Source organism: Chenopodium quinoa, unplaced genomic scaffold (assembly GCF_001683475.1).
Source record: "Chenopodium quinoa cultivar QQ74 unplaced genomic scaffold, ASM168347v1, whole genome shotgun sequence".
NCBI lineage: Eukaryota > Viridiplantae > Streptophyta > Magnoliopsida > Caryophyllales > Amaranthaceae > Chenopodium > Chenopodium quinoa.
Window position 1 is genome coordinate 4,742,161 of NW_018743199.1, and position 23,858 is coordinate 4,766,018.

The 23,858-nt window shown below is 36.4% G+C and overlaps 4 protein-coding genes across 4 annotated transcripts; all 4 read right to left on the reverse strand.

Annotated features, from left to right (window-relative positions):
* Positions 1 to 331: 331 nt before the first annotated feature.
* LOC110733646 (ankyrin repeat-containing protein At5g02620-like) lies at positions 332 to 3,198 on the reverse strand. Its single transcript, XM_021913724.1, has 3 exons — positions 2,292 to 3,198; positions 1,443 to 2,008; positions 332 to 1,246 (listed from the first exon to the last, which is right to left on the reverse strand). Exons 1-3 carry the CDS (start codon positions 2,965 to 2,967, stop codon positions 653 to 655), a joined length of 1,836 nt encoding a protein of 611 aa, XP_021769416.1. The 5' UTR covers positions 2,968 to 3,198; the 3' UTR covers positions 332 to 652.
* Positions 3,199 to 9,112: 5,914 nt separating this feature from the next.
* LOC110733733 (ankyrin repeat-containing protein At5g02620-like) lies at positions 9,113 to 11,397 on the reverse strand. The gene is made up of 3 exons (XM_021913819.1): positions 10,679 to 11,397; positions 9,806 to 10,380; positions 9,113 to 9,706 (listed from the first exon to the last, which is right to left on the reverse strand). The coding sequence occupies exons 1-3, from the start codon at positions 11,340 to 11,342 to the stop codon at positions 9,113 to 9,115; spliced, it is 1,833 nt and encodes a 610-aa protein (XP_021769511.1). The 5' UTR covers positions 11,343 to 11,397.
* A 2,889-nt stretch (positions 11,398 to 14,286) lies between these two features.
* Positions 14,287 to 14,997, reverse strand: LOC110733647 (60S ribosomal protein L39-3). The gene is made up of 3 exons (XM_021913725.1): positions 14,842 to 14,997; positions 14,644 to 14,747; positions 14,287 to 14,551 (listed from the first exon to the last, which is right to left on the reverse strand). Exons 1-3 carry the CDS (start codon positions 14,842 to 14,844, stop codon positions 14,503 to 14,505), a joined length of 156 nt encoding a protein of 51 aa, XP_021769417.1. The 5' UTR covers positions 14,845 to 14,997; the 3' UTR covers positions 14,287 to 14,502.
* Positions 14,998 to 16,055: 1,058 nt separating this feature from the next.
* LOC110733734 (homogentisate geranylgeranyltransferase, chloroplastic-like) lies at positions 16,056 to 18,451 on the reverse strand. The gene is made up of 11 exons (XM_021913820.1): positions 18,098 to 18,451; positions 17,918 to 18,001; positions 17,641 to 17,715; positions 17,397 to 17,480; positions 17,202 to 17,291; positions 17,022 to 17,123; positions 16,840 to 16,935; positions 16,682 to 16,753; positions 16,411 to 16,506; positions 16,228 to 16,332; positions 16,056 to 16,097 (listed from the first exon to the last, which is right to left on the reverse strand). Exons 1-11 carry the CDS (start codon positions 18,449 to 18,451, stop codon positions 16,056 to 16,058), a joined length of 1,200 nt encoding a protein of 399 aa, XP_021769512.1.
* Positions 18,452 to 23,858: the final 5,407 nt, after the last annotated feature.

The following is a 23,858-nucleotide window of genomic DNA, read 5'->3' on the forward strand; positions in this document are numbered from 1 at the left end:
ACACCATTAATAATTAAAACAATGAAGTTTAGTTTTAGTAGAATAAGAACAACGTGGGGTAAGGATGTTTTTAAACAATAATAAGATTATTATTTAGCAAAAAAAAAAGGAGCATCTAATTAAGTTTTCTTGGCTTAACAAGAGAGCACCCAAAAAGTCCATAACACTTGATCTCTAACATGCTCATTGATTATATTCTCCATTCTCGAGTATATATTAATATGTTTGGTCACTGTCGGGTATAGCAAACTGTATCAACCGACCTGACTAAACTTATTGCATTACAATTTTAGACCAGCAGATGCAAATCATGCAGTAATGCAGTATAGAATAGCATAAGGTATAGTCTATTATTATTATTATTTTAATAATGTTGTGTTTTTGTAAACTCAATTTACAATTATTTCTCCCCATAAATTGGGTTGATAATCTCTGCCAAAAGACCCACAAACAATCAAGATATAATGGCTATTCAAAAAAAAAAAAAAAAATCAAGATATAATGGATAATTACAGATAATATACAATGATTTCATATTAGCGCCATAATTAATGTGATAGTGTAGTTGTTACATTTTAACCAACTATACCACAATTTATATAACTATGATATTATGATACCATTATTTAGCGTACGTTTGGCATGTAACGCACTATTTCCACCTTAAGCTACACCTTCTAGCGTAGAACATAGAAACTCCATAAGTTTGAAAGATTAGTGTGACATAGTACACGAAGAAAAGAGTCGAAAATCCCCATAACGCGATAACAAGGGCTATGTTAGCGGATACCACAACCGAAACACCTGTGGTGAACGCTATCATCAATGCCCCTAGTGAAAACGTGTTCAACATAAGGCCGTGTGACGAAAGAATTCTTATGAACCATGTTGATCCTGTCGTTACTAGGACAAAATATAGAAGTATTGCTATTGTTGAAGACATGAAGGCTATCGCGTTTGAAACTACACAAACTTTGAAGGCTAACCTACCCTTGAGCACGGCCATGCCCATGTTGTCACCTAAGTTTTGATCGAATCCACCAGGTAAGGTAAAACCGGCTGTGAACGAAACTGTTGCAATCAAGGCAGCCACAACCAAACGACTTTGAGCTGCCTCTTTGAGCGTGTTGACATTGGTTCCTTCTCCTAGATCATCACCCCTTGCTTTCTCAACGTCCAGATCCATTTCATATGTGTTGATTCGCCTACCTCTTGGGGCTACTGCACCCGAAAGACCTTGTAAAATCTGTAAAATGTGGAAGGTTAGTTATTATGGGTTACTAAGAGTTGTCACATGTGACACTTGTTACAAAAATTGCATTAAGGTTCTCAACAACACTGACAAGCGTGAAACTCTAAACGTTGCAATTAAAAAAACAAAGTAACTATACAAACAAAATGTATGCACATTTGAAAGACTCGAGTTGTTGATAGGAACTTACACTTTCACGACGAATAATCCGATCATAAGAAGCCATTATATCCCCAACAGTAAGGTCTTGTTTATTGAAGACTTTGAGGTCCAAGACGGTGTGGTTAACAATGAAATTCCGGACTTTAAGTAAACACGGATGAGTGTAATTTTTGGGAATAGAGGCAACAATGTGATGCAGAGGTGTATCCCCATTTACGTCTTTCTGGTTAAGAAGCTCGTCGAAGTGTCCCAACTTGAGAAAAGAATCAATTTTAGTAAGACAATTCCATTTAGCAGCATAATGCACAACATTCTGCTCATCATTGTCTACTATCTCGATGCAGTCCGGACACGAGGTCATAAGCGCCTTCATAGCGCCCCAGGAACACCGGAGCATCGCGATATGCAAGGCAGTTCTCCCCTTGTTATCAAGAATATATATTGCTGATGACCCTTTCTGATCATGTTCTAACAGCACCTTCAGAAGTTCTAGCTGACTGATCTCTGCTGCAGCTGAATGCAGGGGCGTCTGCCCCTCGTTGTCTCGAATTCTCATTAACGATCGATCTTTTTCTAGCATCTTCTTTACCATTACTGCTAGTACATATATACATGTTCATCCATGTAAAAACATATTAGCGTCTAAATTATACTGGCCATTCTTATTAATTGGCTTAAACATTTTTTAAATATGTTTGGTAAATGATTTTTTTGTCGGCTTTCTGATTTCACAGTATTAATCTAGTAAATCATGTAACACAAATTCACTATAACATTGAATCCAGCCAAGAATTGGACCAGTCAATTAAGTTATAAACAGCTATCATATGACAAAATTGATTAGACAAATTTATCTAAGATGGTAAGTATACCTTACCAGAATTTCCCCACTGTACTGCAGCGTGAAGAGCTGTCCTGCCACTAGGACCTCGATGCGCCATAGCCGAGTAATCACACATGTCGAGAATGACTGCAACCGCCTCCGTAGACCCCCTCTCGGCAGCAAGATAAAGCGGAGTCTCACCGGCCTCATTAGGCCCATACAAACACTTAAAATTCGCGGTAACTAGCCTCTTCACCACATCAACATGCCCTGCACGAGCTGCCTCGTGCAGGGCAGTATCCTTCCTATTATTAATCATTCTCACCAACTCAGCTACATCTTTAGCAGCTCGCTCTAGGAAGACTTGTACAACATCCGCAAACCCGAAACGAGCTGCAAGATGTAAAGGAGTATTACCACCATTGTTCACCTTCCACAACAACGAACTGTCATGATCAAGTACTTCTTTGATGAGCTTAACATTGATCATTCTCAACATCTTTTTATCTTTCGCCGAGCCGCGAAGCGGTTTCCCGACGTGGACGTGGAGGACGTTGTTACCGGTGATGGTTGTTTGCTCCTTCCAATCGGGCATACACGAGATACAAATCGACATGTCTAGAAACGACCCGTATAATGCTGCAATGTAAAGTTCAGGCTCCATGCCTTTGATATCGTTACTTGCAGACTGTTGCACAACTTGATTTAATTGCAGAGAAGTTCCTGTCATAATTACAAAAATATAATTTATGAAATTTTGTGTGTGAACTCTTTTAGAGAGGTCCACAATTGATGTAATGAATCAATTATGCACATTTATAATACGCTCTCTGAGTCTCTTCCTTCCTCAACTTTAATATTCCCTCTTCCAACCATATCTTACCCATATTTTGGACATATATTAAGAAAAGATGTATCGTACAATTATATTTTGGAGCTTTGTTTGATATTATATTAATTATTAATATTATTATACTACTAACTATTGTACGATTTAAAATAAGAGTAATTTTAGAGACGATAAGAGTATTAATTTCTATAATTACATACTGTTGTACAAGTTAAAACGAATAAAGTTGTAGGGTAGTAGGGATGATTTTTTTCAAGATATGTGTTAATTGGTTTGGTGACATTAAGAAAATGCTACTTTCCTACGTTTCCATAGATAGATCACTAATGCATTCCTGACCACGCCTTAATCACCTTGATTATTACTTTTATAGTTTTATTCAATTTATTTTTGAGAATTTGCTTTTACGTATTTTTTTATTGCCACTTGCTTGTTTATCATAATGATGATTTGAGTGAGGGCAATTTGGTAATGTAGTGCATTTGTACTGTGATGAAGTTTGTGAGTTGAGAGGACTTATAGTACGTCAAAAGGGGGTCCGTCCAATTGGGATCGAGTCCCTACTAGACATACTACCGTGGGACCGTGGGGTTAACCTACAATTCTATTCCAAATGTTTAATTAAGATTATATTTTATCTTTAATCAAAGTCGACACATGTTACCACGGTAGTACTAGATATGGAATTGGAGTAGCACACTTACACGTTACATTAAATATCACCCCTGTCTTGAAAGACGAAATGATATCATTTTCTTATTGATGTAACTACATTACGCTTCAACAAAATAAAAAAAAAAGATTCCATCAAAACTAAAATAGTAAAACCAGAGTATAAATTGTTGTTTGAAACGTATTCTTAAATTTTAACCGAGATTACAATAAATGAATACTCAGTACGTCATTTGAAAACAAAGGGAATATTTTTTTATTGCACTCAATAACGCCCAAGCATTGGGAGTTCTGGTAGGTTGTGCGTAGTCAAGTTGTGATAAATAATGTAAAAGTATCTTAATAAGCCCAAGCTTAGCTTGTTGATCTCTGCTGTAGCCTGTAGCCAGTGTGATAGAGCTGACAGTGGGATTGGATCTTTGCATATTTCACACATTCTCGCTGTCCAGATACTCTCCAACTTTGTTAACTCATTAGCAACTCTTCTTACTAGCTAATATGTAGCCAATTATATAAAGACTGTTGTTTTTTTTTACTAGCTAATATGTAGCCAATTATATAAAGACTGTTTTTTTTGGTACTAGCTATACAATCAATACACAAATTTATAACACAAGCTGATAAGAGTAATAATTAGTTAGTGGATAGTTGATTGCAAAGAATCAGTTGATTTAGTTAGATGGTTGCATTAGATATTTTGACTGAATTATTGTTGTAGTTGTTTTCTAATAACATTATTTGATATTAGTGATGACACTAATATTACATCCATTATCATTTGTTACCTTTGTTGAGTTGGTTTCCCACTACAACACCACAATTGGCCTTTTTCTCCAAATTTCACATCTTTATATTTGATTGTTTATATGTAATCTTATTAATTTGTTACAATATATGAAGTACATTTTAATATTAGCTTTTATTTCATCTGTTCTTATTTGTTATTTCTACTTTAATTTTTTTTTTCTTAAAGAAAATTTAAAATAGAAATAATTATGAAATAGAGATGGAGAATCTAGGTATAATTTTTTACTTATATAAAAAGTCAAAAATTAGATCTATTAGTGATCAAAACAGGGTATTACAAATTTATCAATTTAATTAATCATTCACCTACTTTGTACAAGAGTGTTGGTATAATCTTTCGAAATTCCAATTAAATAATTAGCTTATTACACATTATTTGCATTGAAGAGAAGAAATAATAATTAAGTTTGCGGTGGATTTTGCAATTAAGAGATTATTGTTTTGTTGACTTACTTAAGGGGCGCTAGCTATATCCTATTCATATGTGAGGTTGAAGTCCAAGACTGGCTTAATTAGGGAAGGAACGTATGTGGGGTAGGCAACTAGACACGCAGCATCATAGAAGCTTCAATTCTTGGCATTTTATAGCTAAACACTGTTGTAGTGTGCCTATTTTATGGGCATTGCCATCAGATAATGTGTTTGTGAAGTAATTGATTATTGGAGTGACATTAAACCTGGAAAGTTGTGTTTTTATAAGAATTTTATAAAACATCTAAATCAAGGAAATTGTTTGTGTGCTAGAGAGGGGCAAAGGCCCAAAACAAAAATCAAACAAAGATTTATCCAATCCAAGTTCACTACTCTTGGTCACACCATATTGCTTAGTTCTTCCATTAAAATGATATGAATATCTTTATAACTGCCTTAAAATGACTAGGTTTTTTTATCTGAAAGAAGTTTATAAGAAATTTGACTTTCTAAGAAATATTAATTCCTATGCTCAATCAAACAATCATTATTAGAGCCGTGTGTGCATTAAAAATTTAGGGTTACAGCAAATCGAATTCAAATACACTATAATTAAAAGTCTAAAAGGGAGTAAGTGGCGAGAAATAGCATGATATTAGTGAGAGATTATATATAATGATTTAAACGGAGTAGTACCATTGTACTCACTAATACCCTACGATATTATTGAAAGGGGTTTTTAATTATAATAAGTAATGATAAATCTTCTACTCCCTCCTTCCCTTATTTACATGCCTATTTCTAACACAATCCTTTTTTTGTCACATAGTAATAAAGAGAAATCGACATGTAAATAAGAGACGAAGGGAGTATTATTAAGAACTTTAAATTATTTTTAACTAATTATTGGGTGTATTTAGTGCACCATCCCCAACACAAAACAACATAAATACGTGATACGCAAGTGGTCAAATGCACAACTTGTGCAAGTTGCGAAACTTTTAGAGGTTGAAAAGTTGGGTTGAATATAAGCCATATAAGTCGGCATTTATAGTTTTATCCCTTGATAACAATCATTAAAGTCATAATACAATCAATCAGGTCATACATTAAAATATTAAAGCATCTTAGCCGATAACGAACAACTTCTAGCCTCATAAGAGAACTAATACTTGCTTGATATTGTGAAATGAAAGCAGACAAGAATCAATTTTTTCAAGAAGAAACGGCAATTTTTTGGTATTATTGTTGCCATGTAAGCACAAACTAGCTAATACTTGTAGAGTTGTACAATAATTGAGCACAGATATATTACTTCGTTTATAAGTCAAGTTTAATTGAATTATGACAATATAATATGTCAGTTGTCTATAATTCCGTAATTATAAATATAGAAAAAAATTCCTTTTTATATATCTCAATTAAGTTGAAATAGTTTATGTTTGGCTCATTTTATGTAAAAAAAAAAAAAACTCTGTAATTACAGAACAATTTTTTAAGATACCAAAATTGAAAATAAAATATTACTCTGTTAAATTATAATATGGAAAACATAATTTACTCGTATTTAGACGGTTATCCATCAAAGTGCCTATTTACTCAACAAATGTGAATTTAGAATATATTGTATAGTTAAAATGGAAAACTGATAAATCTTTATTGAGTTGGCACAAGTCGATCTATATTGGAAGAGATTGAACACATATATGTCTAACGAGATGGAATAATTAGCCAACTTACATATGAGTTAATTTCTTATGAAACGAACAAAAAAGCATCATAATCTAAAAATTTCGTAGTACGTTTTAGAGTAGTCCCTAGTAATACTAGGAAAATAGTGGAGCTCGATATAGAGATTCACCCAATCTATATACCGTACAGTTAGTAAGGAAAAAGGTTTTGTAGGAACAAAAAATTTATTCACAGTGATAGGATCGATTGTACAGAAGACAGAAGCCACGACATGATCTAATAGTTAGATTTATAAGTTAGTAAAATCTTAAAATGGAGTAATCAGGAAGTGGTCAAGTGGAGTAGTAATGGAAGATAACGTACGTGTGGTGTAAACTTGCTTGTTTAATTTGTCTTTGCTTTTCTTTGTTGCCTTGTCTTTATGCAATTGCATTATGCATTATATTTTTGCAACTGTCCTTGATTTTGTTCATTAGCTCTCGGGGCCTCGGCCCCGTCGTCGCGGTGGGGCCTTCGGAAAAAGGCTCATTCACCGCTCACTGTCATACTAGTACTAGAATAATAAAAATAGTGCACGTAAAGAATGCCGATGGGATTGGAATAGGGTGGCCAAAAATAAAATGGCATATATGATAATATGAATACTAGATATTCAATTATGCAATATATCATTCTCTTCTTAGTTCTTATGACTTGTCTCAAAGGCCCAAGAGAGTGGGCCTACGCATTTGGCAAGTCCTAAACGTTGCTAATCAAACATTCAAGCATCCACCAAAATCTTCAATACCCGAGCAGTAGAAATTCCACATTATAATTTCAAGAAAATTCAACTTCAAAATTACTTTCCCTTTTTATTATCACGCTTGTCAATGCATGTTTTTAACGATTAATATCTCTAGTTATCAAAATTGCAAAATTATAAAAATGTAGATATTAATAAAATATATATTGAAATAATTCAAACAAGATTCCACATGAATATGTTTTATTATCGTATCCATAAACCACAAAAGCGAGTCAAAACATGTTGTATGAATAGTGTAAAAGTCAAACGGTGTCAACTTAAAAAAAAAACGGAGGAAGTATATGAGAAGTAGTCCTTTAGTATTAAGAAGTGGACAAAACTTTTTTCTTCCCAAACCTTTTCATATTTTGCCCAAGTTACTAGGGTGTGGTTCCAAGCGAATTGTATGGTTAAACTTCTAGGATGTAACATTAAGGTGTAGTTAGTTACCACATAATGTTGGTGTGTGCTATGATGGACTACACAGTATATTTAATAAATATATAGTATAAGTATAGTAAGCAAATACTGCAGACAGCATTGTTTGGACACTAGACATTATTCATATGTGAAATGATAAGCATTATCAATAACAAATAATCGAATTGACTGACATTTTGTACATCATTTATGCTAGGTAATTATAAGTAAGGTAGGAAAAATGACTTTTTTAGCCTAATGGTTTCTGCATAGTTTTATGTAATTTACAGGCAACAATAGCCAACAAAAGCAATAATGGATGAAGCATGGCATCCCAGCTGAAAGCCTTATTAGACAAAGCAAATAGGAAGTAAAAACTAGTAGAAGACAATACAGAAGTTGGTTTTGAAAGAACATTTACTTAACTTCTAGGCCAATTATTTCATTAATTGCATCAAGTCATAAACAAAGCCAGATAGTAGAAGTATTATAGCAATAGCTGAATTATACAAAAAAAAGAAAATAACTATCATATCAAATAATATTAAAAAAATAAACTTGAAACCATCTGAAACAATATAAAATGGGCCTGGGCAACCCGGATAAGGAGGAGGAGAGTTTGGTCCACAAACAAGGCTTTGGAGCTTCCATACTAAAACCAATTAGCAATAGTAGGAGGTACTCCTCTACCTTATAAAGTGAAATCATCTCTCCTCTTTCTCCAATGTGGGGCACTCATAAGTGGGCTACAATGGGTTTCAACAAGTTCAACAACATATGACTCTATAATATAAAATAAATTTTACACAACAAAAGTTTATGAGCAAGAAGGCCCAATCTAAATAGTACTTTCTATGTTTTTTTTACTTGACCTGTTTCTTTTATCACGCTTGTCAATGCAAAATTTTAACGGCTATTAACTTTAATTCTCCATAATTAAAAAATATAAAAGTTATATATTATGATAGTACTTATTGAGACGAATTCAAAATGATCCAACATAAATATGTTTTTCCTTACATATTATTCACAAAACACGGTCAAAGGAGGAGTGGTGAATAGTGTAAAAGTCTAAGCAGGTCAAGAAAAAAAAAACCGGAGGAAGTATGTTTTATTCATCCCTAACCCTTTGTTAGGTTTCAAACTTCCCTCTCTTGTTTTTGTTGGTGTGAATCATGGTAACCTGCATATGGACTATGGAGTGAGTGACTTTCAAATCATCAAAATGTGCTTTTTTTACTAAAAACTTTGATGATTCCTAGCCAAACATCTTCTCGCGTGATGCAGTCCAGCTCGAACATTTCGAAAGATTAGCACTAGATAGTAGAGGAAGAAGACCATAGCAATAGCCCATATCGCAAACACTAGATGAGGGGAGTGACACACCACAACCGACACACCCGTGGTAAATGCTAACATCAAGGCACCCAATGAAATAGTGTTCAAAATAAGTGCAGAATGTGAGAGAGGCTCAAAAATGAAGGTACTTTCCGTAGTAACAAGAATAAAGTACATGAGTATTGCTAGGGTGGAGCATGTGAAGGCCAAGGCGTCTGAAATCAAGAATATTTTGAAGCAGGCTTTACTCTGAAGCACAGCCATACCTACATTCTCTCCCGGGTTTTGATTTAATCCACCGGGTAATGTAAAACCAGCAGCGAAAGATACCGTTGCAATCAACACCGCTACCAACGACTGCCCTTGAGCTGCTTTTCTTAGTGAAGCTAGTTTTGAGACTGCGTTTGAACTTGCTTTTTCTATATCAACTTCATTTTCATATGCATTGACTCGCTTTCCTTTCGGAGTAATCAGACTTCTAAGCCGTTGTATATTCTACACGAAAAACATACAAAACAATAAAATTACATAACAAGGAATCAACCAAATTGGTCTAAAGTCACAAAGTCAATAGGTGAAATTAAAGGAACTTACAGACCGACCGGGATGAAGCATGTGAAATTTAGAAGCGAAAATATCCCCAATGGTAAGGTTTTGTTTATTGAAAGCTTGGAGGTCTAGGAATGGGTACTTTGATCTTATGAAACACGGTAGTGTTAGTAGACAAGCATGGCCAAGGTTAGGAATGGAAGCGGCGAATAGATGAAGAGGTGTATTTCCGTCTACATCTTTCTCGTTAAGGAGGTTGTCAAAATGACCTTTCTTGAGGCAAGTTTTAAGTTTATAGAGACAACCCCATTTTGCAGCATAATGTACCACATTTCGCCTATAATTGTCTACTATCTCGATGCAGTCTGGACGACATTTTGTCAACTTTTTAATGGCCTCCCAGTTACACCGAAGTATTGCAATATGAAGTGGTGTTCGTCCTTTCTTATCTCGAATGTATAGTACTGATGTTTCGGTCTCTTGGCTATCATAATGCAAAAGCACCTTAAGAAGCTGTAATTTGCTGATCTCTGCAGCCGCGGAGTGGAGTGGAGTTAGCCCTTCATCGTCTTGTATCCTTATTAGAGAGCTTTCTTTTTCCAGCATCTTTTGCGCCATCTCTGACATATATTCATCACAACATTCGATCATATAATAATTAGTTGTGCTATCACAAATATGCACCTGTAAATTACACGTGAAAGCTAACAAAATAAATTAAGAAAAATGATGGATTGTACTATATACTCATTATAAAATTATGCATGTAAGAAGCAACATTATTGCATTGCCTACAATATAGTATATTAAGGACGTAGTAAAACTAAATTATGCACAATACATTAAGAGCAACATAATTGCTTGTGATGTGGTTGTAAAATACGATATAGTTGGTTGGTACAGAGATGAGAAGTTTACCCGGGTTACCCCATTGGATTGCAGCATGAAGAGGGGTTCGACCACAAGGACCTTTATGACCATAACCCATAGACGATGGATGACAAGTTTCTAGTATTATAGCCACTGAAGCAGTAGATCCCCTCTCCGCGGCAAGATAGAGGGGAGTCTCACCCACCTCATTAGCCTCATGTGGACAACTAGAATCCGCCTCTACTAGCAGCTTCACCACAGCAGCATGACTCCCTCGTGCTGCCTCATGCAAGGCAGTATCCTTATTATTGTTGGTCTTCCTCAGCATTCGCGTCACCTCCTCTTGATTAACCTCCTTAGCTCGTTTAAGGAACAATTGAACTGCCTTGTAGTACCCGAACCTAGCAGCAAGGTGCAGTGGCGTGTCACCATTGTTGTTCTCTTTCCATAGCAGCAAATAACCTGATGATATAGTACCTTGCTCATCATTGAGAACCTCTTCAATGAACTCGATGCTAACCTTTTTTCTTGTATCCTCGGACACAGTGTTGTAGAGTGGTTTCCCTATATGAACGTGGAGGATGTTGTTTCCCATGGGCGTTGCCTGTTCCTTCCAATTCGATATTAAACTTATGCCTTCGATTGATCCATTTAGTGCCGCATTGTATAGCTTAGGCTCCATGCCTTTGAGCTTGATACTTTTTTCTTCCATCTGCTGCTGCCGTTGAACATGATATGCTTCAACATTATTGTTCCCTGTTGCGTCCATTAAGCTACAAATACAAAAATTTTAATGTACAGTATGAAATAGAAACTTTGGTTTTAATTAAAATAACTTGCTATATATTGATGAATATTATTAGGGTATAGTTTCAATAATTTGAAGGGGTCAAACACTAAGAAGATGCAAGTTCTATGAAGTTTCAAAATAGTATTGGTGATCAAAATTTATGCAAGTTCTCTACGCCATGACTTTTTTTTTTTTATTATCTTCAATAGTTTCTAGATCACGGGAACTTAAAAATTGGGGGAATTGAAAAATCTTGGGAACTTAAAAATTGGGGGTTTGTTTGGTTGACTATAGAAAGTTAAATATGTAGGAATTTCCAATTCCTACAAAATGTGGGAATTAAATTACCAAGGCCCCCTTGGTAACTCAAAATTCCCATGAATTACAATTTCCTTCATATCAACCGAACAAATTTATGCAATTCCTAGAAAATTGAATATGGGAGTTTAATTTCAATGAAATGCAATTGTCTATGGGAAATAAGTTCCCATATCCACCAAACAATACCTTAATAGCTTTCCAAAAAGTAGTTGATAGGAATTAGGAAGTGTAGTCAAGTTTTTATAAAATCATTTTTGATTTGTTTGTTTCTCGTCATGTTCGGCAATAGTAAGTCAAGTACTCCTCCCTGTCTCTTAAATATTGTCTCATACGGTGACAAGGTCACGTTAAGATCCCGGTTATTATTATTATTATTATTTTAAACCGATGTTTGATGAATTAACCATCCAGCTCTTCTTTTAGTAGATATCTCATCTGTTACTCTTGTGTCACTCGGCCAACATCAGAAATGGTTATGCATGGTACTCCGTATAGCACATTTAGCAACAAGAATCAATAATTACAGAACGCAGCAAGATTAAGACTGTCAAATGTCCTAGCTGCGGTGAACTTTTCATTTCAGTAACACAAGCCCATCTAGCAGCAACGCAGCATAGTGTGCCACATTTTGCATGTTATTGTCGATTATCTCAATGCTTTGAAGTGGATATAAACAGCTGATGATTCATATTAAGCCAGGCCATAGTATTTCTTTTTTTGCTTATCAAAGCCAATATTTGCTGATAATTAAAACTAATCTTCACATGTCAAAACTAATTTTGCAAGTCAAAAAGTATAGGGCTTTATTTGAACACATCAGAACCACTCCACAGTTCTATATACAAGGAAATGAAATTAGCAATGACTGGTTGAACAAAGACCAGCAATAATAATCCCTGCAATCTTGAAAATTAAGTACCAAAATTTGCTCATGCAAACAAAGAAAAGGAGGTTATTTTTTGTGGGCGGGCGTCGAAGAACACATAACGTAATATAGTGCTACATGAACAAGTTTTATTTTTTGTTGCTTTGCTCATTTGCTAAGCAAGAGCTTCTTGGCTTTGCCTTGTTTGCTTTCTATGAAATCTTGATATAATGTTCTCTTGTCAACCAGCAACTCATTAATTATTACTCTATCCAAAAACCCAAAATAATGATATTATACACCTCCCTTCCATTTCACCATACATTCAGTGTCAGTTATTTGTTCAAGTTTAGAAAAACTAAAAAATCATCAATATTACTGAAGCAGAGTTTGGATCAGTTCAATTGAATCGAAGCAAAAATGGGCGAGATGCAGAAGGAAAAGCAGAAACTGAACTATCTGAAAGTCCAAGGAGAGCACACTCAGACCAAGTTACCAACTCGTTGAGAAGCAAAGTTGCAGATTGATAAACAGGCTAAGTAACTGAATGACAAATCAGGGTAGACGGCTGAATTGAGACATCATTATGGAGAGGTCAAATCCAAATTACATGGAGTGGAATCATCACTTAAGAAAGTCAGTTCTATGAATTCCAAAATTCAGATTGGTGAGAAAACACAGATGCTGGAAGGGGAAAACAGAAGATAGGTGTCAGCTTCAAAGGAAGCAACAGAAAAATATGATGAATTGCAGAGGAAGCTTTTTGAGCTGCAGTAAATAGATTGAAGGTATGAAAACCCTTCTATCAGAGTCACAACAGAAGTACTCTGAAGCAGAAGAAACAGCCAAAGCAACGAGAGAATTGAAGAACCGGGAGAAGGTTATATCAAAATTGAAGGAGCAAAGCATGAGTGTCCAGGATCAACTGAGAGAGAAGAAAAAACAGTTCCAAAATCATGAAGAAGCTCACAAGCAACTTCAAGTTGAATGACAACAATGCAGTTCAAATTGAATTCCCAAATTAGAATTACTAGAAGCCTTGAAACTCACTTAAAGGTGTTCAATCAAGGTTTGGCACACGAAAGAAGGCATTTGACATTCAATTATAATAATCAAAACAGTTCTTTGAGAATGTTTTGTCTGAGTATGAGGATGCAAAGCAAAAACATGAAAGGCTCAGCACAAAACATGAAGTTATAGCAGTTTTAAGGAGTTCTCTTAGGACAAAAGAGATACATTTAAGCATGATTACCTACATCGAGCAAGAGAGGAAGTTTGGCACAGTAAACTCAAATTAACAAGAGAAAAGTAGACACTAAACGATCTCAAAAACTTTGTAGCAATAAGCTCAAAGGAAAAAGAAGCTGAATGGACATCCAGAAGGGAGAAGCCGATCGAAGACACAAAATGTTGTGAATTTGGACTAAAAAGGCAAGGTGAACAACAGAAGATGCGCAATAAATATAAACATAAAAAGATAATTCACATTTAATCGGTGTACAATCCAAATAACAGGGGTAATCAAAAGGGTACAAGACTAACTAAATGCCTACAGCAGATCATTGCAGGCATCCCATCAAAATGAATTTGAAACTCGACCCGAACAATTTCATATCGCATACTACAACTATAAAATTGAAAGCACATAATTAAAAATGCGTATTTAATAATAGAAGCCAATAAATAGAAACACAACAAAACAGTCGTATTACTAAATAATTGCTATGAAAAGCATCTGATTACAGGGGTTCCAACAAGAAATAATTCAAATCTAAAAATACCATAGTATTGTCATTGTTCTACGAAATGAAACCTTACATGATAATAATCCCCTTCAAAAAAAACCACTACCGCAAAATAAAACCAAACAAGTGCAGAAATATTATGATTAACACCTTAGAACCCGAGCTTGGTACGGCGCCAGTGCCTTCTCTTCGCATTGTACCTGCAAATATTCAAAATTAATTCAATTAACCACCGATTGTTCCACAAAAATCCACAGATTAAAATCAAAAGAAAAAACGAAAAAACACAAACCTGATGGTGTTGTCGGTACGCATACGGATCCAGTAAGGGATGGGACGATTCTGCCTCATCTTCTTGGCGAGCTTCTTCTTGATCATGAATGACTTGTGGGACGGCTGCCATTAAAGAGAAGGAAACAATTACAAATCACAGAAAATAGAAATTACAGAAACTAGAGGAGAGAGAAAGAGAATGGATTGATTGAATTACCATGGTTGCAGGTTGAGGATGAGCCGCCGAATGCAGAGAGGTTGGGGAAGCCGAAGGAGAGATACAGAGAAACCCTAGGAATGTGAGGAAGTCGGAGTGCTCTGGATTTTGTAGCTTTTATAAGAGGGTTTTAATTTAGGTTTTGGGCCTAAACCTACTCTTTTCTATCTATGCTTGGCCCACTGTACAATGGCTTTGTGTATTTCACTATGGTTAATGGTTAATGCTCCTTTTTTGTTACCTGAAATATTGAAAATCATGCTCATTATTTATCTTCATATATACTTATGATTTTTTGTTTTTTTTTTTTTTTGACAGGAATATATACTTATGATTTTGAATATTCAATCTTTAAAAATTAAAACTTACACATGATATATTGAATAAAATAATTAATAGGGAATAAATCGCTAATTTGTTTTATATGTAAAAATTATGCTTGTGCAAAATATTTATGTTAGCGATTCTGCGTATGGATGCTTGTGGGTTGATTCTTAGCGATAAAGTTAGAGTTGTAATTGTTAAGTAGATAATTTGATATTCATAATGTAATTCAAGGCGTTGGAAAATTGAATCGAGTTGGACCATTACTAGGTTTGGCAAAATGGAGTCTAATTTGACAAGATTTTAGGCATCCACCTATCATTTAAAATATTTAATACCCAGTCAATTTCTCCCGCATGGCTTTTCAAAATCTACATGTAGCTTTAAAGATCTACAATTTTAATCTTTGATTAAAATAGGACAAACTCCAATTTCATTTTTTTCCCCCAATGATAAGCTATTGCACCAGTCAATTAATAATAATGTAACAAGCTATGATTACCAAATAATGCCATAATTAACTTATTAATGTACCTATGCAACAAGCTAGAAGTCATAACAAATCTGCAAACAAACCTGTTATTACCAATACATTTCTATATCCTTCAAAAACATTTATAAATCATGTATAGTTTCAACACATTAAGCAAATCTTAACTACATGAAGAAAATGTCAAACTACAGACCTCATTGACCTTAAAATTGTCTAAAGTTGTAAACAAAATCAATTTCATAACATTCCTAATATCATACCTGTTTTTTTTACTAGCATATTAACTTTTAGTGATCTTGTAAGACTATAATGGACTATAGAAAATGGTGTAAGTTGTCTTTGATTAATACAAAAATTAGGAAGTTCTCTGCATAGAATAGCTGCACCTGGGTTTTGCTCAGCCAATCAAAGGAATCAGGAAGTACTCTGCATAAAATAGCTGCAAATGCCAAAAATCGCTGCTTAATCACATATGATCAATCCAAGTAGTAGGAGTGTACATGACAGCTCCAGGTTTTAATCTACTCGCGTTGTATAAAATTGCATTCATATATGATCAATGTATGTACCTTCCAAATGAACATATAGAATGAGGTTATTGAAGCATTGTCTGTAAGGTCAACAGATTGTGCTCGTAGCAATAGAATCGCTGCTAATACAGAATGACCAAGTACCTACAGAAATTCAGATTTACATGACTACTCGTAGATTTAGTACTGCATCAATAACATTATATAGGGGTAAACACATACAGTTGCAAGCTTGATAGGCAAGGATGACGAAGTAGCCCCTACAGCCACGGCAGATCCATACGCAGCAAGCAACATTTTAATGCAAAGCCAAAACACCTAAAGAGTACATACGTGTAACATCATACATTGATTAATTATATTTGGACAGGGAATTTGGATGATACATATATAGACATGCTTCAAGCTCATATCACTAGCTAAAATTATGCTTAGAGACTTCTTTATTTAGTCGTTAAATCAAATTTTCTCATACAACAATTAGTTAACAGACCTTTTCTTTTCCTAGCGTAACACTGAAGGATTGGATGCCAAAATGTTTATCACCATCGACATCTGGTAAGTCCTACAATACTCAAAGTTAATGAGAGGTTGTAAACCTTTTAAAATTCAACAATAAAAATTATCTCGAGTAAAATGAAAGGAGAATACCTTGAAGAGTGCAATGACTGTGGCAAAGAAACACATGAAAGTTGTTGCGAATATGACTGACCTTGTTAGCATTATTGGTCTTCCTAGCACATATTTCTGCTCATATTGAAGATTACCTTCTATTTAATAATATTATGAAGATAATTTATAAAATTGCAAATGAGATGAATGTCATTTTATACCTGGGTGTGTGTAAAGAAGGCAAGTTGTACCACCATAGCTCTCACTATAACAATGCAAGCTGCTGCAAGAAATGGTTGCTTTTTCCATCTTAGCAGGGGACGCTGCAGTTGATAGGTCATTATTCGTACAATGCACTAACGCGTATTACATGTAAGAGTGTATATATAGATGCTACTTACGTCGATTGAGTATGCACTTCCAAGAATAAAACTTGTTAGAAGGGCAATGAACAATGGAGGGGATTGAAAAGCAAATCCCATACCAAAACTCTATATGATGAAAAAAGATTAGGGGAACAGATATTTTGTGATACAAGTACAAAGTTAATTGATCAAAGATTTTGGTTTACAAATAATCAGGTTTAATTTACTTACTAGTAGACAACATATTGTTACAATAATTGATCCTGCTTCCATTGTAAATTCTCCCGAAGCAAGCGGAAGATCTGGCTTACTCACCTGAAATGGTTGGCAATTGAAATGTAGAAAACTAAAGGTTATAATACAAACTTATGTGATGGCATGATTGCCAAAAAATTATAAGCATTGTTTTTTGAAATAAAGACACAACAAATTTCAGGAGTAATATACTAGTAATGAAAAAATAAGTTTGTGATACCTTGTCAATCTGTAAATCAAACAATTGATTAAGGCCAACAACATAAATATTCATCATTATTGATGGAACTAATGCCTGAAACAAAACAACACATTGGGTTACTCTTAATCTATCTTTGTCACATTTTTGCTAATTGTAACGTTGATAGTGTAATTTGAACTAGTAATGCGTTGCAAGCTAAGTCTAGCTTACAACTAATAAAATAATCAGAACAGAGGTAGTAGTTACATTTGATATTGTTGGCTTAAACATCTATAGCAAGATAAATTAAGTATACCTTTAACAAACCAACAAAAAATTCAAGGGACAAATCAGCAATTGATTCAATCGGAAGAAGGGAGACTGATGTAACACCTATTAACTGCAGGAAAAAAGTAAAACTCATACATTACATAATAAGCTTCAAATACGAAAGCAAAATAATGGTTGATGGTTATGAAGTATCAGTTAAACATACCGTGCCAATAATAGTATGAGGACGACTAAAGCGATAAAATGCATTCAGTTGCTTATAGAGGTGGGTGAAGAAGGCAGAAAAATTATCATCATCATCATCTTTAGAAATAGTAGCATCAGTTGTGAAGGGCAAACATAGCCTTTTCACTAGCCTCTTTTTGTCATGCAACACCTTGTTTTGTGAGAAACTTAGCTTTGTCTCATTAATGCAATTGTTGGTAGCAAAATTGTTTCTAGTCTTTATTCGTTGGCGATGAAATCTTAAGGAATTTTCGGTATATCCATGATGACTAAGAACCCTGGAATGTTGGCTAGGAACCCCAATCAACTGAGCACAACCTGCCCATGTTTTCATTATTGTTATGAAAGTAAGTTAAAATAAGCTTGCACCTGGAAAAGAATGAGTAACGAGTTAGCTAGGCTCGATCTTGGGGTAATGCAATGTTGTTTACATTTACTTATCAAAACTCGAATTCAAGGTAAGCTTGAATTCATCAAATATCGTAAAAACTATAACCACAATTTGATATAATCATCATAAGGTTTTATAGTAAGCTACAATTTGATATATTCATAACTTGTACTTCAATGATGAGCTTAATTTATGCTTATACTATGCAGAGCTCGAGTAACTCACGAGTAATAATCTAGGCTAATCATACATTGTCACAAAACTCGCAATGGAATTGGAAGCAGCCACATTAAAACTGCCTAATGTAATGTAAGTACATTGTTCTAAAATCAAAATTGAATCAATATCAAAAGCAATATGTAACATTTCAAAAGTAGATAAATTGCCAAGTTATATCAATTTACATCCCATTTCAAAATTATAGAATACCCCGTTTTACACAAATAGTACTCTCGCACTTACAATATCATTTCGTTAAATTGATGATTATATTTACAATCGAAATTTCTTTTTCTAAACAAGCCTTAATTATAAAATTGCAAAAGATCCTTATGAACAGAACAGAATGAATAGGTTAAATTTTTAATCGCTATTCCTCCAAATCCATTCTAATGTTTTATATTCCCAAATAACCAAAATTAAAATCAAAACTTTGTTAATTCAAATATTTAAGACATAACAATGTTGATTTTTAAAAAATGAGGGATATATACGTACCATTGTTGATACAACAAATTGGAGTTGGATGAAACATTTCCTCCCCAACTTTGTTCTTAATTTAATTGAGATTGTGAAATTGTTTGCACAAACATCAAATGAGAATTAGTCAAAACTAAGAGTGTTTTTTGAGTTAAAAACATTTACTTTTCACATTAACTTGGAAAAAATCTAATACTACCATAAATGGTAAAAAACATTACTGGCCCAATTTATGATGATCTCAAAATCTATTACTACCATAAATGGAAAATAATATTATTGGCCCAAATTATGATCATCCCAACATCTAGCGCTGCCTTGGATGGAAAATAACAACATTACTGGCCCAATTTGTGATCATCCCAAAATTAATCTAGGCCCGTTAATAAGATCCCCATCCTTTGACTTTTCTGGTTTATAATATGGTTTTTGTATTTGAATTATTATTTTCCAATTGGATTTGTAATTTGATTACAAATTTTCCAACGTACCAAGTGAGCAAATATAGTGGATTAATCGATAATAATTATTTTCATGAAGGGCCAAAAAAGTCTTTTTTTAGCGAGTCACAACAAACAAAATAGATTGAAGTTGATTCCAAGTTTGAAATTTTAAACTAGTTGTTTCGGATGAAAACAATGGGGCCTTGCCGAAGGCCCACTGAAGTGGATGAAAACTGGTTCGGTCCAATTGATGCTGGGCCGAAGGCTTCCTGCACAACTAAAATACGTAAACTGGCCTCGGGGGTGGATCCGAAGCTTGCTGAGCTGAAACAGCAGGCTGCTGAAGAGAAGCAGCAGCAGAGCAAAGAGTATGAAAAGAGGGCTGCTGAAGCCATTCAAACCTTCTGCTCGGCTATGGAGAAGGAAGTTTTTCCCCCGCTGATGAAAGGGGAGAAATTCCTTCAGGAGCAAATGGGAGTGGACATCTCCAAATTTAAAGCTGTCATCGAGAGCCGAATTCAAGAAGGAGCTGCTGCACAAGCTGAAGTGCAGTAGAAGCTGGAAGCTGGAAGCTCTTAAAGCCAGCAGGATGGCTGCTGAAGAGGCTCAGCAGGCTAGGGATGTTCACCTTTCTGCTGCCCAAGCTGCTGCTGAGAGCCAAGACCAGAAGCTGAAGGAGTTGGAGGATCAGCTGAGAGTCAAGGGGGATGAGCTGACCCAGGCCAAAACCGAAGCTTCCAACGTCCAGCTGGAGCTGAATGAGCAGAAGACTTCTTCCTCCAAACTCTCAGAAGGGTTAGAAAAATCTAAAAAGGATTTGGAGGAGAGTCAAAAGAAGTTGCTGACGCTGAAGCCTTACTCCAAGTCCGCCTCTACACCCAAGAAGAGTATGAGATGGGCTACATAAATGGGTTTAAGGTGGCTCGGAGGTTGGCTCTCCATGCTGAGCCTTCGCTGGATTGGTCCAAGTGTGCGCTTTGGGCTCAGGACCCCGAAGATCCGCACATGCTGTATGCCACTCCTGCTGAGCATGAGATCCTTCAGGCTGAACAAGCCGAGGAGGAAGCTGAGCGGCAGGAGTTGGAGGCTGAATAGCAAGCCGCTGAAGCTCAGGCAAGGGCCCAACTTGCCTCCTCTGCTGCTGGAACCGAGACTTCCCCGGGGCTTGGCCCGGCTGATCAGCCTGATCCTCCAACTGAAGCATAGGAAATCGGGCAGTCGTCTTCAGAATCTTGCGGATCAACATGTGCTTAACTTCAGACTCGCCGCTTTCTGAATCTCTTTTTACCTTATCTTTTTGCTTCAGCTTGCCTTGATGTACAAACAGTTTATTTTTGTTTCTGTACGTATTTCGGCAGCTGTTATTTTCCACTTGTGGGCGGCTGCCGATATAGTCTTTAATTTATTTGAACTTGTAGCTCACTTTCTGAGCATTAATCATTAATCTGATGTTCCTTTCTTAAACTGCTTTGCCTTATTTTGAATGCTTTACTAATTCTGAACTTTGAAATTTTCGCAAAAATTTGCCTAGTACAAAGCTTTCGGCTTGAAGAATTCTGCTGAATATAAACTTGCACTGATAGTGCCTCTTGCCCCCCCAGAAATCTGAAGATTCAAGTCTTTGGATTACTGAGCTGGGTTTTGTTTCTTTAACTCTCAGATGAAGCTGAATAAAAAATTTCTCTTATCTTTTAAAAGTGGGTATCCGAAACACAGGGCCAACTGAAAGCAATGCTTCGGATAATGGCTTTCTAGGATACAAGGCTCAGTTAAGGCAATATCCCAGACTTGTCCGTGGATTCTTGTCTTTGGAGAACAAGTCTTACTGAAGTTTGACTTCAGCTGAAAGACTAGTGTTCTTTAAAAAGACGAGTTTGTCAGCAATCTGAAACCCAGTTACCCGGAGGCGAAGGTTTCAGACGAGGCTGAATAAAAAATCTCCAACAGTTGTTGTTGTCCTCGATTTTCTGTCTATCTTTTAAAAATGGATATCCGAAACACAGGGCCAGCTGAAGGCAATGCTTCGGATAATGGCTTTCTGGGATACAAGGCTCAGTTAAGGCAATATCCCAGAACTGTCCATGGACTCATGTCTTTGGAGAACAAGTCTTACTGAAGTTTGACTTCAGCTGAAAGACCAGTGTTCTTTAAAAAGACGAGTTTGTCAGCAATCTGAAACCCAGTTACCCGGAGAATAAGGTTTCAGACGAGGCTGAATAAAAACCCTTAAAGAGTAGATAGAATAAAGAAAACTTTGAAAGAATAAAAAGTTGCAAATACTTATATAAATGGTGGCTCCAAGGCCTTTCATTGATTCAAAATGTACTTACAAAGATTGTTCTGCCCCGAAGTGTTTACACATGATATTTCTTCAGTACATCAGCATTCCAGTGATTTTTCAACTCAGTTCCATCCAACTGCTGAAGTCGGTATGTCCCTGCCTCCCTGGCTAAAGCTCATCACAGATTTCGTAGGGTCCCTCCCATGCAGCTGAGAGTTTCCCATGGATTCGGCCTTTCTGAACTGCAGCAGCATTCCGAAGGACAAGGTCTCCAATTTTGAGAGGCCTTGCATGAACCCTTCGGTTGTAAAATTTGCTGATTCTCTGCTTATAAGCAGCCATTCTGACTCGGGCTGAATCTCTCACTTCATCAAGAAAATCGAGGGATTCTTTCATTAGGTCCTCATTCTCAATCGAGAAGTGGTGCACTCGTAAACTTTTCGAGCCGATTTCCACTGGAAGAACGACTTCGGCACCATACACCAGCTCAAAAGGTGAATAGCCCGTTGCCTCTTTTTCAGTTGTCCGAAGGGACCAGAGGGTTCCTGGGAGCTCCTCCGGGCACTTGGACTTTTGATCTTCCACCCTCTTTTTGAGGGCGTTCAGGATCTGTTTATTTGCAGCTTCGGCTTGTCCGTTACTTTGCGGGTGGCACACCGCTGAATATGCCAGTTTGATACCGAACTGATCAGTATACCGCTTTAGCAGCAAGTTATCAAATTGCCTCCCATGATCGAAGACAAATACTTTCGGGATGCCGAAACGAGTGATGATATTCTGCCAGATAAACTTTCTGGCGGTTTGCTCTGTAATGTTCGAGGTTGCTTCGGCCTCGATCCATTTACTGAAATAGTCGACACCGACTATCAACCATTTTTTCTGGTATGTAGCATCTGGAAATGGTCCCAGTATATCCTGTCCCCATTGGGCGAATGGGAGTGGATTGAGGATCGGCTGAAGGTCTTTAGCCGGCTGATGGATGACTGGCGCGAATTTTTGACATTTTTCACATTTTCTGACTAGCTCCTTAGCATCTGAGATCATGGTGGGCCAGTAATATCCGGCCCTCAATGCCTTGTGGGCTAAGGCCCTTCCCCCAATGTGGTTCCCGCAGATGCCGAGGTGAATCTCCCGAAGGATGTAATCTGCATCTGTTGGTCCCACGCATTTCAGCAATGGGGCTGAGAAGGACTTTTTCAGAAGCTCCCCTCTGAAGTCAATGAACCTTGAGCTGGTTCTCTTCAGCTTGGAGGCCAAAATTCTGTCTTCGAGAATTTCTCCCCGAAGCTTGAAAGCTAGGACGGGATCCATCCAGCTGGGCTTTGGGTCAGCGCGGCACACTTCAGGTGCTTCGTCGACACTTCTTTCTCGACGCACTTCCACATATACAGATCTGTTCAGCTCAGTGAGAGTTGAACTAGCAAGTTTGGAGAGTGCATCGACTTGAGTATTCTGACCCCTTGGGATCAGCTGAACCTCAAAAGTTCTCAGCTTTGCAATGACTGATTTGATCTTGGCAAGATAGGCTATCATGGAGGGCTCTTTGGCCTCGTAGCTGCCACTGATCTGATATGCAACTAGCTGAGAGTCTGTTTTCAAGCAGACATGCTCGGCTTCCAGAGAGATGCACAATTCCAGGCCAGCAATTGCTGCCTCATATTCAGCTTCGTTGTTCGAAGCCTTGAAAGAAAATTTTAGTGCATACTCGAAGGATTTTCCTTCGGGAGAGATTATCACTACCCCTGCCCCTGAACCATTTACGGTGGAGGATCCATCCGTAAACACGGTCCAGATTTTCTTTTTATCGTCCAGCGTCTCTTGGTACGAGCATTCGGCCAAGAAGTCCGCTAGATCTTGAGCCTTGATGGCAACTCTCGGTTGGTAGCTGATGCTGAATTCGGTGAGCTCAAAAGCCCACTTGGCCAGC